The sequence below is a fragment of the Oryzias latipes genome, chromosome 18 (genome assembly GCF_053564925.1).
Source record: "Oryzias latipes strain Hd-rR chromosome 18, Olatipes_Hd-rR_3.1".
NCBI lineage: Eukaryota > Metazoa > Chordata > Actinopteri > Beloniformes > Adrianichthyidae > Oryzias > Oryzias latipes.
In genome coordinates this window covers 22,366,227-22,383,901 of record NC_136254.1, presented here as the reverse complement: position 1 = coordinate 22,383,901, position 17,675 = coordinate 22,366,227, and the positions used below count along the sequence as shown (strand labels likewise).

Genomic DNA, 17,675 nt, shown 5'->3' with positions numbered 1-17,675 from the left:
ATAACTGACTTAAAGTCATGACTTCATTTTTTATTATTTTGACTGAAACAATTGAAAAACTTACCAAAGCTGTGGGTTTAGCTGTCTCTTATTTTTTTAATTATAATTGTTTGTAGTCAAAAAACAAAACAAAAAGAGTATTGCTTGCTAGGAGATACAAGATTTTTCAGACGGCTTTTTTCCTCTGCTCCTGATTCACAATGATTTGAGTAAAGGAACAATCAGAAATACAATTTGAGCTTAATTATCTTCATTTATGTCATCAGAAAAATGACACTAGAAAAAGTTTAAAACACCCAAAACACGATTTTCAATTGTTGAAAGTTTTTTTTCCAAACTTTATTGAATGAATAAACATTTACAGAAGATTTTAAATGGGAATCTTTTTGAAGTTTTAGTTACAATTCAACATAAATTGAAGTCCGACAACTTTCTTAAAAAAATCTAGGGAATAAAGAACCAAATAAAATCTTAATATTTCATGCAGCTTTTGTTTTAAATAAGAAAAGTTGGTCTTTAAAAAGAAAGGAAAAAAAAACACCTGCCGGCTGTGACGTCAACTCCTCACCTGTGGCTCAAAGCACCGCCTTCCATGGTGGGCGGGGCCAGATCGTCTCTCTCTCTGGGCTGCGCCTCCTCCTCCTCCTCCTCCTCTTCAGCAGGTCACAGTCCTTCTCTGTGACACCGCGCGTCCGCTCCTGCGCTCCGAACCCTCCGCAGCGACGTCTGTTCCGCCCGATTCCCGACCCACAACCAGAACCGGAGACTGAAGCCAGCGAGTGGGACAAGTTTGGCTGCAGCCGGACGGGCTCAGCGGTGGACGGGTCAAGCAAGGTCCGGTTTGTTGTAGGAGCGCGTCTGCGGGGCTTCATGCGGGCTTTTCCCCTCATGCTGGATTACTTTGGGTTGCAGTTTTATGTGAAGGTTCACCGAGAAATCCACGCGTGTTTGTGAGGAGAACCACGTTTTCCTTGGTGAAGGAGAAATCCACGTTTGTGCTTTTGTGCGCATGACACCAGCAGCAGGGAAACCGTGACCTCAGTCAGACCTGGACCAGGAAAACACTGATACTAGTGAATGAAGGCGCACAGGAGGATGAACCGCAGCTGAGCCGGATCTTCAGCAACAGGATGACTCTCAACGGGAGGATCGTGCTTCTCCTCCTCCCGGCGTCCCTCCTGCTCTTCTTCTCCCCAGGCGGCTCCGAGGCGGCTTCTCTGGGCGGAGTTGGTAAGAGTTTTGATCCGCATGTCAAATGAAACCAAACGCAACTTTTGGGGGAGTATGCAGTCAGATCCGTGTGTTTTGAAAGATGAGTTGTGGTTTGGGAATCTCGCGCTGCGCACCGGAGCCAAACGACGACGCGCGGGATTCATCCAGGCGTTGCGCGCAGGTGGCTGACGCGCGCAGCTCTAACCGTGAAGTCTGATCACATGAGTTTGATGGGATCTGTGATGGTTCTGATCATAACAGGACAAACATTTAGAAACATTGTTAGATTTACGCACAAAGAATATGGATAAGAGGAAAGTGGACATCTCTCCATCAAGATCCCTCTTTGGGATGTAATGGCTCATCCAGCTCCAACATGAAGGACCAGAAAGTTCAAATAATAAGATCATGAAGATAAGAAACCCATTTATTCTTTGACATAAATATTTTTGCCTTCAGTAAGTCCATGCTTCATGGAGCTGCACCACTTTGCCCTGACTCAAATGGGAGGTCACCTGACCGCATTAGTGAGCTTTGCTCTGCTGCTTCATGCTGCCACGCTTTAACCCTTTGTCGTTCCCCATCTGTGACACCCATTTCTTCCCTTTGTCTCACTTTGAGCTGTGATCTGGGACGGCCTTCCTGCTGGAAGGCAAAGATCCTCAGAAATGTTGGAAGGTCCAGTTTGCAAACCCTGGACGGCCTTGACATCACAAAGGAGTGACGGGCCGCAGTGCCTCTGTTCCTCCCACTGATTAAGTACATTGACAGCTGAAGTAAGCCTCTTACATAAGACTGGATGGTGTTGTCTGGTCAGGTGATGTAGGTCCATCAGCTTTATACTCTTCTTACAAACGTCCTCCATAATTGATATAAAAATAAGCATTTTTTTAAAGGTAAGCTAATATTTTTTGCAGGATGTTAGAAATTGACTCAAAAAATCTATAAATCAATGTCCTTTAATGCCCTTTCTAGCATATTTTCAATAGAAAACCACTTTGCTTGAACACCATGGTTGGGTTAAAAACATTTGGATCGATCTTTTAAAAAATTCAATATGGATTCATCAAACTCACGGACTGGTTTTCCTTCAAGGCATTTTCATGTTTTATTTTCAGGCAAAAACTGCTCATCTATTGGTCATAAGTGTTAGAACTCCTAATATGATCAATGGAAGTTCAGTCATTGTGCACTTTTAACCACTAGATGAAGGAAAACTGTTTATTTAAGACCAAAATCCAAGGGATTTTTAAATGTAAATGTTATAAAATGAATTGATTTTTAACTGAAACTTCTTAAATTTTCAAATTTTGAACCGAAATTGAAACAATTCAGTATATTAGCAGTGAGACCCAGCCCATCTTTAAGCCCCACTCTGATAAAAATGATGTTTTTGGTGTTTTTTAACATGTTTTGGGGGGATTTTTCTGATGGTGGACGACATATAAAGAAAATCAAGATTAAATTGCAATTCTGAGTATTTTTTTACACGCGGAACAGGGGCAGATGAAAAAAATATAGACTATAGATATTACAGTGGGTGGGCCACAAGTTCCGTTCGCTGGTCCCTCAGCAATGGGGAGGAAAAGGGGGGCGGGGTTGCCGGGGAAACCAACTGTTTCGCCCACAACTCTGAGGTGAATTTCTAATAACCTCCTACCGCTCTGCGGAAAATATGTCCTAGAAAATGTCACAGGTTTTTAGATTTTGTCTAAAAATGTCTTAATCCTTTTAAAAGAGCACTGGGAACTCTTAGAAAATAGATGAAAAGAGGATCGGAGTGGGGACTTAAAAACGCTGTCTATGAAAAAGAGTCATTCTTACGAAATAACACATTTCTGAAGTATTTCCCGTTAAAAAAAACGACTTGTTAAAATCCAGTCGGTGAATTAGCTGTATACTGAGCTCTGGTGATTATTGTTGTCTATTAAAGCTAACCGGAAACGACTCACCACATTGAAAGAAATGATTGGCTGCAGATGAAGATGTTCATTCGGTGCTTAAATGAAGCCATTGGTTTAGATTAAGTGCATGTTTGGGGGTTCGAACAGCTTCAGCCAGTTTGGTGGGTTCTGCTCCAGTTTTAATGCTTCTCATGTGAAACTTGTTAGGTTGTCGCCACACTTCAGGAATGGGATGGGGGGCGGGGGGGGGGGGGGGGGGGTCTGTTGCTCAACCAGGCAGTGGTCGTATGGCTCGTCTATCCATTAAACTGCCAAGAAAAACTGTTTTTAATCTTTGTTTGTGCTCAACAGGAGCTTCCAGATGGATTTAAGTCAGAATCTGATATTTATCACTTTACTGTGTTTTGTGGATTTTAGTGGAGCTTAATTTGTGTTTTTATTTTGTTTTGTTTTTTTGTTGGGAAGGCAAAGCAATGGGGTAGGGGTTTAAAAACGACTGGAGTTCTTGTGTATTTTCCGGTACATAGGCATGAAAAAGAATCTAAACTCTATAAAGTAGAAAAAGATTCTACGTCCGTTTAGGTTTTGGTCATTTGTTTAACACCTTAACACCTGTGATGTCACCGGCGACGCCTGAATAACACACGCTCTTTGGCGTACCGTGACTCTTTGACCGTTCACACTATAAACGTCAATCAGATGATTCGGACTCTGAGAAAAGCGGCTTTTTGTATTGGCTTTGGACAAATAAGACATTATTAGCGTAAAGTGTTGAATTTCAGCACAAGGCGTCTTTTCGCCACTTTAGAATCCGCTGGAATTACGTTAATTGCATCAACGGTTGACGTGTTACGATGGTCAAAAGAATGAAAAAGGGTTAAATGAGTTCTGGTTTTGTTTGTTTGTCTTCTGTGAGTTTTGAACCGTTTCCTTTAACCGAAAAGCTAAATCTGTCGTCTTGTTTCCTTCTGTATGACTCATGTATTTGTAATTATAACTACACAGAAACGGGTATTTGCATTTACACATGAATTGAACATTTCTCCAAATTCTTAGTTCATTTTTTGTCCCGCAAACATTGATGTATGTACTGTATACAAGAGAAATATTAACGGATTGTCTTAGGAAGAGCAGATTAACAAGACGGTGGGAATTCATGTGGACTTCAGCAGATTTAGTGTCGTGGCTGCATTGTTGCCCACAAATCCCTGGAGAATATGATGTAACCCGATAAAATCTCAGGGACTGCTTCCCTTCTTCATCCCTGCATCCATTGTCTCTGTTGTTGCAGCGCTCTCTTTCCTCCAAGGTGCAGGGCGTGAAGTCGATGGAGCCATGGGGAATAAGGGAAATGCATCAGAAATGCTTTTAGCACCTCTGATGAGGACTCGCTCTCATCGGAGCTTTAATGCATAATAGAACGCCGCTGCATCTTAAGGGGAGCTTTCACATTGGACTGGCGGGTCCTTATCAGACTTCTGTTCCTTGGACAATCCTCTTTGTTTCTCCACTGTGAAAGCTGCTCTGAAGTGCGGAGTGGGTCCGATAAGTAAACGGTGGAAAAGAGATTCTTTCTGTACTTTCAAGTGAACCCTGGTGTGGTCTACTACAGTGTGAATGCATAGGCTCATAGTCTAGCCATAGAGGGTATGACTACTAGAAGTAATTATCTTGTTAGTGAATGTGGTGTTGTACCAGCTCAGTAGCTGAGTGGGTAGAGCGTCCACGCTGAGACTGGGGGGATGTGTGTTCAAATCCATGGTTGGATCATGCCAAAGACTGTAAATGTGGGACTCATTGAAAAAAACACTCATCATTTAAAGGTTGATTTGAGGGTGTTTTGCCTCTGAGTTGTTGGAAAAAAAACGATTTGGTGGCATAACCAAATGGATGCTTATACCAGCCATGGTTTCTGAGCACGGCTGTGACTGGAGCTTACCGCTCCCCCAGTTAATCTGTAAAACACAGAAAGTAAATGTCACAAATCTAGGCATGTGACGACGGATTGGACTTTACCTTTTTAATTGGAATGCTATAAACACACCGGGCATGTGATACAAGAACATGGCGAACACGGGTTCTCAAAGGCCCCTTTGGTTTGGCTACCCGATAGCAGTGCATGTACCCACCGTTAGAAGAGCCAAATCTCGAAGAGATGCAAATCTGGTGAATCTTGTCCCATGCCTTTTCCGTCACGCTATTCTGATATATAAAAGACTTTGTGTCATAGAATTCCAGCCGAGCATAAATTGCAATTATTAATTTCTCCTTCATGAGCAATTTCCAAACGGTTAGTGAAAAGGACGCTTCTCATACCTTACTACCGAATCCGAATTCCCAGTTGGTCAAAGTTCAACTGGTTTAACTTTTGAGGCATATTCAGCGGGCGTGAATTTTGTTCGTAAAGCTTGAAAACTGACTTTAAAACTTGTATAGTTATGGAAGAATTAATGCAAGAGTTATGAACGTGGAAGCTCAAAATGCGCAAATGGTTTCTTGAATGCACTTGGAATGTAGCATCAGCTCATCAACAAGCTCATGTACTAGGGAGAGCAGCCTTTGTCATGTGTGTTTTCTGCACACCTGTTGGTATTTTTGCTTTTTTTTCTAAATGCAGCTGATTTTGCTCAAAGTTTTTGACATTCTCTGCTCATCTGAACCAATTACTCAGGTGTGACATCACCCTAACACTGCCCGTATACCTGTATCGCCATCTGTCATCACTAGGACCCGTTATCAGACACAGGTCTGACTAGATATAAAGCAACAACCGAGCGGTTTTACTTTCAGGAACCGAGTCTCTGTGACTTCCTCACATGCAGGGAGAAATGAGTTAAACATGAGGTAGAAGAGGGGAGGTAGCGGATGAAAGAAGGGAGCAGAGGAGGACATTCTTGGCCTTTTAAGGCCACCTACAGGAAATCCTGCCTCACTTCTTATATTCGTCAGCAAAGTTCATCTGCATCCATCAATAAAGCCCTCTCTGTGGCGCCCCGTCTGTGATGTCGCATTAGCCGACCACAGAGTTGGTCGTGTTTGTCAATGCTCGACCCGCGCTGGTATTTCTGTGACGGTGTCAGACTGAGTCACATGTCACAGCCCCCACACACACACACACACACACTCTGTCTGCATCACATACAGCAGACACAAGCTGATTTACTCTGTGGGGATTATGGGGGGGGGGGTTCATGATTATTTTGCATGTGTTCTTCTGGAGTAACCCACTCAGTTGGACCATGACAGACCTTGTCTTTGAAAGGTCAGTGACTTGGTAGGTGGGTCTGAAAACGTCGTCTTTTGTTCATTCGTCCTTTTCTTTTACAAAAATCCATTATCACAAAGTGGAATATTTGTTTTTTTTAAAGGTTTGTGTAGTCTGGATGAAGGGATTTTTCTCTGCTTTTTCTTGGATTGTCGTCTGATTGAGGTTTCTAGCTGCCTCTGCTGCTCAGTGGAGCGGGATATCTGACAGACACAGAAGGATTTTCTGCACTGTAGTCACAGTACGCTGTTTAAAACTGAAGGTTAGACCTGAATTTAAAGCAAACATTGACATTCTTGTGTGATCTATGAGCTGCTTGTAAAGCCTAATGCTACGGACACATCCCACACTGTTACACACATTCACAAAAGCACAAAAAACAAGTTCAAGAAGGCTCTTTAAGCATATGGTGTTCACACTGGACTGTCACTAAGTGAAACTAGCGCATGTCGCTACCTAGTAGCGTAGGCTTGGGACAAAATGTCAAAGCAGTGTAAATCTTGAAGATTTTTTTTCCTCCATGATTAATTTTTCCAACAGTTCTTCCTTGGATTTAAATGTGACACCACCCAAAGTGCGTGTTCAATGGCTGCATGTTTTGTAAGTTGTGAACAGCACTAATGGGGCCTCTTGTTCAGGGTTCTGAGGGGATAGCAAAAAAGGGAAAATCGTTATGGTTTGCCTGTGTCTTACCAACTACCGCACGAAATGACTCACCGAGTGATCTACGACATAAATATTTACACCTGAATGCCCCGCACAGGTTTGCCCTTTTTTTTAAAGCAGCAGAGGTATCTTAAGTGAGATGACAGAGTAACTTCAGGATTGTAGCAGAACTTTCTATGTAACACCAAGGAAGAGAGGCTGACGCTAATGGTAAATGAAACGAGAAAACAAGAAGAAATCAGACAACCCTATAGATAGATAGAAACCGAAGGATGCCGGAATGAAAGAGGATGAGTCAAACCAAGAGTATGGCCGCACGTGGCGGGAATTGCACGTCGAAGGCGAGGTGAGAGGTCAGAAGGACTCAGTCTGATCTTGTTGAGACGCCGCATCATCTTATCCCCGTCACATGACGCGGCTCTCTTAGGCGCTGAATCAGCAAATGATCAGCTGATCTCCCTGTGTGACTGTTTTGAATGAAAGCCTGTTTTTTCAGGTGGTGTTTTCATGCACATTGGGGTTGCACTGAACCTGTTTGTGTCCTCGTGGTGGCAAAGGGGGGGGGGGGGGGTAGTAGCGAGGGGAAGGAAGGAAGGAAACGCGCACACTGACAGCTCTCTGACTCCTCTCATGAGCAGAATGTTCTACTTCCTAGCTCTCGCTTCCTGTCGGACACGCGCACACAAAAACCAACGCACGCTTCCTCATGCTGGCTTTCTGCCTTTGATTCCGCCTCTGCAGGTGTGACTGCACAAGCCAAAGAAAATCCGTGTTTGATGAGGGTTGATGGTGAAGTGGACCCACATGAACCTCCTCACATCCCTGCTGCTTTCCAGATGAGGACTTGTTGGCGTTCTTCATTCTTGGTGACAGCTGGAAGCTGGAAAAAGCCACAGCGTGCAGACTGTTGACAGAAATGCCCTGCAGAAGTCAACTCCCTTACCCTGACATGGTGAAATCTGAAGATGACTCACCAGCTCATAGTTTTGAGCGGAAACAGAAATCAGAACAATGTTCGATATTAGTGACCAGTATTGCGCCAACAATATGACTTGCAATACATCAACAAAACCACTAATATAACATATTAGTAAATATTAGTGTATATAACATCTCCATTTCAGTGCATCAGTTTTATTTAAATAAAAGTCAACATAACTTCACTTATACTACTAGTTATCTCAATAGAAGACCATTAAGAAGTTGTATGTCGGGGAAATGACCTTTCTGGTAGTACTGTCTAAAACTAATATGGACTATGATGAAAAACAATGTTGGTAGTGTGCGCTTGGGCTTTTTTGAAAACACAACGATTATTTCCTGAGTGAATGTTTTGTTATGGCAAGTACTTGGTAAGGAAAACCAACATGTGTACTTTACAAGGTTTTAAAATCCCACTCCAATCATCTCTTGATCCATTAAAACTTTTTTTTTTGTGCCAAATTCAAAAAACCTGTGTTGTTTTCTATGACACAGTTTCTACAGAGCGGCAGTTGTTCATTCCAGTCACCTGTAACTGAGATCTCCCTGTTTACATGTTCTCCCACTAGCTTACAGCCTTTCACAACCCCCAACCTAACATTAGCGGTGCAACAAAAATGACGAGCAGTATGAGAGAGATCCAGCCGTACAGCTCAGACAGGGAAAACAAAGACGTACATGGATCTATTTGTCTACAAGCCTGTAGCCGCCCAGCGTTTTTTTCTAAGTCCCAAATACACTTTCGTGGCATGTTTTTTTAGAAATGCAATTTTAATCTGAATTTTCTTTTGATATATGTACTCCTTTATGAGAAAAAAATTCTAAAGAGCATCCTAAAACACCATTTTCATCTGAGAGGGGTTTCTAAACACGTGCGCTGACATGTTTCCTTTAGTAGTAAAAAGTATCTCTGAAGGTGAAAGTACTAGCAGGTATGCAGAAATACTTCCTTGCAAGCTTGCTGATAATTTGGTGGAGTTTCCACCTTGGTAAGAGGCTTTTCTTGCGGTCTATGACCATAGACAGCTAGTAGCTATTAACCTCAGCTTCTACAGTTTGTGACAGATGCATAACATAATAGGAATACAGTGGGGCAATATTGGAAAAACTGCCCTTTGACTTTTTTTGCCATCTTCATTGGGTATTAAGGTAACCAATCATCGCAGTCTTTTGCGATACACGTGTCGCACAGACTGATATCGCAATGACGCAAATCTTTTTTATTTATTGTGACAGAACCATGAACGGGATCATGGACAGGGGTGGTATTTGTGCGGCTCCCTTCTCTACAGATGTCGCACGCCTCACCGCCATGGTTGGTGGACGCCGGCTGCTTGTGTGGGCTGCTTTCTCCAACAAGATCATGGTGTTGACAGCAAAAACAACTCAGAGGAAGTCGAAGAAAAGCTCAGTAATCCGCTGCTTTTCGCCCGCAAACATCTCGCTAATCCACCTGTAAACAGCAGAATTCCTCTTAAAAACAAGTATAGCGGAGCGTAAATCAGGTGTTCTGCATCCAAACGGTAGACAGCAAGGTGCCATCATTGCTTTTGCCCGAAAAAGGGCTTCTTTTTTTTTTTTAGTAAACAAACGGTCAAGTGGGTTAAAGGAAAAAGGAGGATCCCTGTTTAATATTTAACCTGACCTGGTCCACAGAAGAGCCATTGTTGTTATAGAGGAAAACTATGGAACGTCAACAGCTAACTGTAGGCCAGTGGGAGGCATGGACTGGGCCCTTCTCTGCTGCTCTTTGATGTGGTGTATTGTAAAAACGACATGTAAGCATTAATCACCGGGAAGCTCTTTGCCGGGCAGATAAGGAGGAAATATAAATGGGACAAACATGCAGGGTGAAAAATGCGAACGGGAAAGGCTGGTTGAACCGGCCTCCAGCTGTAAACGCGGTACACATTGGTTCAACTGCTTCTCAAAAGTAAAGAGGGTCTCATAGTAGATGTGTTGTTCATGCATGTGCAGGAGCAGGCCGTATGGCGAGCAGACGTCCTGTCATGCTAGCAGACTTGATTGTAAAGTTAAAGGAAAGAGGCTGGTCTGGCACACACAAACCCAAAGCCTTCAAGGAAGAGCCGAAAATATTAGAAATCAAAGCAATAGGCCAAGAGAGGCTACTGTGTATGTGCTTGTGTGTTTGTGTGTATGTGTGCACAAGTTTGTAATGAGCGCAGCTATCTGTTTCCTCTGTGTGAATTGTGCCTGGTCTCCCTTTGGCAGTCGAGGAAATCAAAGCACCTCTCTGCACTCCTTCTCCCACACTCCTTTTGTGTGTGTGTGTTGGCACTCGTGGTTGGCACACAACCATGAGGTCTATTTCATCCTTGCACACACACACACACACTTGCTTATACAAAGACAGCTTGACAGTCGGTGGTACTTTCTACTTCATGCTCATTGACTGATGGGATCTTCCTCTTTTGCAGTTTTTATTTCCAGTTTATTTGTGCGTTTGTTTGTTTGTGTCTGTGTGTGTTTTTCACGTGTGGATGAGTTCCTGTCGCTCAAACGTGTTGCTTCTATGACTTGTTGATCCTTGGTTTACCCTTCTTTTCAATTGAAGAACTTTTTTTGGGGAATCCTGTTTTTTTCTCCTACAGTAGTGTATGTGGTACGGCGGCGGCGGTGGTGGTGGGTGGGGTGGAGGGGGTAGGCTGGCAACTGCTTCAATGGCGGGAAACAAACACAAGAAAACACAAAGGAAACCTTTCAGCTGACCCACAAACACAGATGTGTAAGGTGTGCAGTTGATGCAGGTATTAAGTCTTTATCTCACAAAGCCCTCACCCAACAGTAGCCAGGACAGGCTCCAGCAACCCTGTGACTCTGAAAGGGGGATGTATGGTTAAGAAAATGGACAAATGGTTGGAACTAACCTGATTATCGGCTATGGACTAGCATAAAAAGTCAGGTATAAAGGTTATAACCAATTTCATGAGTTGGCATGCAAATTTAAAACATCTTATATCAGTCAACTGTGTGTGTGTGTGTTCATGTGTGCGCCCGTGTTAGGACAAACTGCTCATTAAATTCTCTCATTTCTCCCTCCTTTACCACCCCCCACCTCCCCCCGCTCACCCTGCTTTGTCTCCTTATTGTGGTTTCTTTTAATTGGAGTCTAAGGTGGTAATTACAGGGAGGGAGGAGGGGAGTCTGGCAGGAGGAGGAAGGAAGCTTAAGGGGAAGGGGGTTCGGTTTTGATCAAAAAAGTGGAGAGGCAACAGCAAAGTTGAGTCACTTCTCTGTGTGAATGGATGGTTTAGCTTTGTGGGTAGGCTGATGGAGACCAGCTATAGCCTGGTACAATTTATGCAGTAAAAGATCCACCTTTATGGCCTAACGAAACAGAAGTGTAGTGTGATCTACAAGAATTTATGTTGCAGTACATTAAGAAATTTTAATATATGAGAAACTAACTTGTATTTAAAAATATATAGCAATGTAAATATAGACATCCTCTTTCAATGCATTAAGTTTTGCATCTTTACCTCGGCATGGACATCACATGTAGGGTTTTATTACCAAAGTGGTTAATTCTCACATTTTATATTTGACAGGACCATATATGGCTATGTATTAAGTAATATATTGTATAATATAGCTGACATTGACATGTTTTTATTCGACCAAGAATTTCTTTGTTAAAGATGGGCAACACTGGTGTGGTTTAGCTCGTGCTCGTGCTGGTTTGCGGCGCCTTCCGTCCGTGAAACCAGGGTTCGACTCCGGGCTGCTCCCTGTTCCCTTCTCTACCTCTGTGCCGGTCCCAAGCCCGGTTTGAGAAGGTTGCGTCAGGAAGGGCATCCGGCGTAAAACATTGCCAAGTTTACCATGCGACTTGTTCGCTGTGGCGACCCCTGATGGGAGAAGCCGAAAGAGGAAGAAGATTTTTTTATTTGAATTATATTCATTTTATTTTTATTTATTTTATTTCATGTCTGCAGCTCAAATTTGTAAGGGGTTTTAAGATCAAAATATTACCCAAATAAAATGTATTAGGTTCAAACTTGGTGTTTTATTTTGAAATTTGAACAGATTAGCCAGAGCTTGTAGAGAAACTCCATTGTTAACATAGGCTCACAGGCTCTGATCATGTAGGTGTGGAGTACTTTTTCATCCTTATCGGGCGAAACATGTCATAAAAGGAAATAAAGCAATAAACATGGACAAAGCCATTGAAACCAGACTCTAGTGGTTGTTAGAGGAACTGCAATATTTGGTATTTCTGATTTGGCTTTGACTGGTTTGTGACGTAGATTTTAAAAAAATTAGCGGTAGACCATTTTTGTTTTTTATCCACATAAAAGAAGCCCCATTTATACTGTTCATTCCTTTGGTTTGCTGTTGCTCTTTGGTCCAGTGGATAGTCTTTGTAGACTCGCATTACAGTTCACTTGCAAGTGAAAATAGGGGGACCAGACCTCACTTGGTTACTCTGCTCCAAAGTTTTTAGATCTTTAGGGTTCTTAAACCCATCACCCGTACATCCTACATTTTTATTGCACGTTTTCTTTTTGTTTTCAAGTTTGAGAAGTAAACTAACATCCTTAGTGGATGTATTGTCACCCAGAGTATTTATATTAGTGGTGATTCTCCTGTGGTTTTCTTGTGAAATAAACAAAGTTAATGACTTTTAACCTACTTAAATTCAAGAGATTAGCAAACAAAAAACAACCGGAACGGGAATCGTGAATAGATCCCCGGCTTTTGAGCGTATCCTCCATAATTCCCAGAAGCTTTGAAAAGCATTTCTCATCCATATTTCCCTAACGCCTTCATGAAAACCCATCAATCCTGACAATGCGTGTGCTCCCCGTGTGTTTGAGTTGATCTTGGTGCGAAGATGCTGAGCACCTCAGTGTTGGGTTTCTCTGCAGGGACTAACCTGAGTAAAATGAGATACAATAACGGCCCCTCCTCGGCTGCTGTCTGAAACCCACGCACACGCCTGCACGCAGAGGAAAGCCAGCCGTGCTGTGAGGATACATTAATGCTGATCCACATTATCATAATTGAGGTGTCTGTTCAGCCTGGATGTGTGTTTTTGTGACTGTGCACCCAGTGGGGACTACAGAAACAGTGAGAGGGGGTCTTTAGTAACAGCCAGACACCATACTTTCATCGTTGAGCTTGACATTACAATAGAAGACAGACTGCTGTAAAACGTGTGTTTGGGTGTGTGTCACATCACAGGCAGGAAAGCCTCCTAAGAGTATTACTGCACTCATCTAGACTGGCATGTTCACCGCACAGATGTCCGGTATTCATTTATTTAAATGGAACACACATCAAAGGTTGGGAAAATGGCAGAAAACAGAATGCTTGTTTTGTTGCCTAAGCTGAAAAACACCCAATTTATGAAGCCTTTAATACAGTAAGGAAGAGCGAGCTCGGCGGTCAAACTGCTGAGCACCGATCTGCTTGTGATTTAAAGCTTTAATCAAAGGCTTCGCATGACGTCACACCTCAGATTGTGCTGGAGGGAAGCACAATGACATCGTCTTGGGCAATCTCATCAGCTTAAGTGCTTTTATGTAATGGCCCGCTTGTCCACATGGAGCGGAATGACATCCCTGCGGTTTAGAATTGATTAATGGAACAGAGCTTCATATGTTGCAAAAGCTGCAATTGCAGGAACAGAAGCAGGCCCTGGCACTACATCTGAGACTCTACGGTAATGAATGCATCCTCTGTGCAAGAAAGTCGTCTACTGCATTCTCCGTACTATATGGCGTCTATTTTTGAACATATTTTGTATATAAAGCTACGTTCACATCGCCCATGGCAACATGAGTTCAGACAACCGTTACCAATGAAAAGTCTATCTAAAAACTCGTAAATGCACTTTTTGGGCTTCTTCGTTCAAAAGTCTTGCGTTCACGCGTTGCTACACAAGTTTCTATTAGCGATTTTAGGGCTTTACAGATTACGCGTCCTTTAAACGCTCATTGAAAGTTAAACCAGATCAAACTTTGACCAATCAGGGACTCAGATTTGGTAGTGTTTTATGGACTGTTTGAAAATTGTTCTTGGAGGAGAAACTAATAAATGTGGTTTCTTTCATTTATCGGAATAGAGCTGTGAAAGGAAAAGCCAGAAGCAAAAGTCATGATGTTTGCACTGCTTTGACATTTCGCACCAAGACTCCACTTTGGGCTAAACGCATGTTCAAGGAACGCCTGTCACATTCTTATACAATTACCGGTATGAAGCCCATTGAGCCGACTATTGTTGTAATATTGGGCTACATAAATACAATTAAATTGAACTGAATTTCCAGTGTGAACATAGCTTAATGTGAACTGAACCATACGGCGCATGAAGCAAGACAAAAGAGACAGAGAAAAGTCCATCAGTCAGACTTTACTAACTGCATAGACAGGTATTCTAGAACTTGTTTGTGACACGCTACATGTTAGCCGGTATTCACAATACCTACAACTTCCAAACTTGTTGGCAACATATAAACCGATATCGCAAAAACAAACATTACTGTGACTATGCGTACTCCCAACCGTGTTTGTAGTATGTAAATAAACACCGCAGAGCAACACAGTAACACGTTAGCCACATTACATCACAGTAATACTCAACCTTAATTGCAAAAAAAGACAAAAAAGAAAAGATGGATATCACTCAAAACAAAAGTTACTGTGACTATGGTAACTCCCAACCTTGTTAGTAACCTGTAAAAAAAAAAAACCACACACAGTCTGACACCGCTACACGTTAGCCGTGTTAGCATATTTGCAATAAGACCCAACCTTTTTTGCAGCTTGTACAAAAAACACACAAAATATTTTGACAGAGAGTTGTGTACTTCTCACAATTATTTTAACATCAGTAAACACAACCAGAATTATATATAAGGCGCCATATTGTTTTTTGAAGAAAAAAAAAAGAAGGCTTTCGAGTGCACCTCATAGTGTGGAAAATACCGTACTTACTAGTTCTGCAAAAAATAAAGCAGAAACTTAACAATGTAATGTCATAGACTCCATGAATAATAAATGCCAATATTTTCTTGCATTTATTATATATATTTATTCATACATTCATTATATATCATTATATATTGTAGCATTCATCTTGTCTTTCTTTCTTTGACACCATCCTGACTACTTAGGAGTACGCTGACGATCAAAAACTGCCGGCATCCTTCTTAGGATTTGCCCTCTCTTAGCTATCATCCGGCAAATCCTGGAACGCTGTAAACAGATTGCCAGATGATAAATATTCCATAATCCTTTCAAGTTTCGGATTGTGCTGTGGCTCTTCCTCGAACGGCGCTTACTAAGAATAACTTTAAAGTTCCTAAGAAGCATCCACATCAGACGTTTCTACCTCAGATTGATCTGACTCAGAAAGTCAAACTGGCTCTACGCTGAGAAGGAAAACCAAAAAGAAATCCAAGGTTTTCCTGCACTGCTCAAACTTTAGTTATATTTCAAAATAAAAGCATATACCAACTAAACAAATAGAACAGAGAGCAATCTAGTGGGTCCACCTGTGAGGAGAGTGGCGGTAATAAGTAACCCCAATTTAGGGTGAAATTTAAGGCACTTGGAGGTGAAGAGGACTTATCCCATCCAAACATATGGGTAAAGTCAAACTGTGTGCTTAAGTGGGAGTTTCAAGGTGTGACAAGGCTTAATAAGCTTGAACTTGTGAACCTTATTAAGATAATGAGTTTTTGTCTAAGTCTTGTGTGTTTTTGCATGTGTTGAGAGTGTTTTGAGGTAAGGACTTACTTAGACGGCCAAAGCTCTCGTCCTGTTGTCAACGAAATCGTACATATACTCAAAATAGTTGGGCTTTGTCTGAATTTCTACACGCTAACCTATAGAAGACTATCTAGTATTTTAGCATAATTCTGACACCATGCTCACTTTCTTAAACCCCAAATTCAACGTATTTGCCAAAGTGAAAACTTAACAAATCTGAAGATTTTACAGAATATTTATGCATCCGCTGTATTCTGATGATGAGAACCTGGATTATTTATAAAAACAATTATTTTTCAAATTACAAATAATTAAAGAGCAATACATTGTGGTCTAGATTTGCTAATCTAGTGAGTATGGATGCACACTAGTTTTTCATAGAGAGGAATTGGATTGCACCCTTAGAGGTATGGGTCACACGCATCAGTCAGGCACAATGTTTTCAGTTTTGAAATGATGATGTAAAGAGTCACATGGCAACTAATGTGTACACACTGTCCTGTCTGCACCTAATCATAGTCTTGTGCACCATGCTGTGCAAAGCTCAGAAAACCTCCCAGAACTTTGCATGATATGTGGATGTAGGGCAGCTGCGGAGTTGGTGACGTCCGTCCAAACAAGCCTTTGCATGGAAAATGAAAAGATATGTGTCCAATAAAATAAAAACAATAAATAAAATAATACAAGCATTTATACAGCTTGTTTGGTGGTTTTATGAACTCCTTACAGCTTTGGTCAAAACCATGAACTCTTAAAAATCTTATTTGCTAAGTAAAAAGCCAGATGCCAGGGTTGTACCCTTTTATTTGCTTTCTTTCTGCAGTTAATCTGTTAACCCTTTAACACCAGAGCTTGAGCCCCAGTGTTGACATTCTTTCAATTCAACCGTTTACGCAATTAAAGTAAATCCAGTGGATTGTGAAGTAGAGAAAAGAAGCCATGGACTGAAATCCAACACTTTAAAGCCATGTCACACAGCCACATTTTGCGCATTTTCCATGGATGAAATTTTGGTCTTTTGCGATACATGGGTGATTAACGTAATTCATACGTTTTTCTTGCGTTCGCCATTTGTCGATGTGCACAGATGTCCGTCAGGGGTTTTGGTTTACTTTAATTTGGTGTTGAGCTGTTCCATATGTTTGGTCGGTGGAGAATTACGAAGGTTGTGTGTATTTTACGTAGTATATGCTTCATTATTACATAAATCTTGCACAATTGTGTGTGTTTTTGCAAGATCCATGTGCAAAATTGAGGCATGTTCCACCGATGTTTAACTTTTACATCGCGTACACGGTGCACATATTATGTTTAAATTACATAATTGACAGCGGATTACTAATGAATTGCGTTGAAGTAGTGCAATAATCACGCACGGTTCATTTTCTACACTGATTTACGTGTTCTTTATTTGTGCTTCCTCCATGGTTTTAACATAGCTAATTCGTGATACATCTGTGAAAATTTCACGTACAGACCACAATTCTTCTTACTTTTTTAATTGTGTTAACTGTTGAGTTATGGTATGTCAAATAATGTGTGTTTTTTAGTAGTTAAAGGGTTAATAAGAAGGCAGAATATTTAAATAAATCGAGGTTTCTACATTAATGTTGGTGTAAGAACCATTAACGGACATGTGAAACAACAGTTGACAATAAGAGGCTAGGCATGGGCACAGCTTTTAATCTGAAAGCCACGGCTTCCTAATTAAATATCATGTCAACTATTTGTTGCAGATAACTCTCAGGGGATTTGAGGCAACTTTATCTTACACTTTTTTTTTTTTTTAAAGTAATGGTAGTTTGTTCCAGTATAGGACTGTGACCTGTGTGCTGATCAGGTTTCTCCGTATAAACAGTGTCATGTTGGGACTCATGGGTGTGTTATTAGTTCGGGCTGCCCGGCTAGTTT

General features: G+C 41.6%; 1 protein-coding gene across 3 annotated transcripts in view; it reads left to right on the top strand.

Moving 5' to 3' along the window:
• Positions 1 to 647: 647 nt before the first annotated feature.
• The window catches only part of sema4f (sema domain, immunoglobulin domain (Ig), transmembrane domain (TM) and short cytoplasmic domain, (semaphorin) 4F), a 60,377-nt gene continuing 43,349 nt past the window's right edge, over positions 648 to 17,675 (top strand). For 2 of the 3 annotated variants that reach the window (XM_023966005.2, XM_023966007.2), the window contains exon 1: positions 648 to 1,230. In XM_023966005.2, coding sequence (XP_023821773.1) covers positions 1,131 to 1,230 — 100 coding nt within the window. In that variant the 5' untranslated portion in view covers positions 648 to 1,130. The remainder of the gene's footprint in view (positions 1,231 to 17,675) is intronic. The other variant, XM_023966006.2, reaches the window with a different exon arrangement.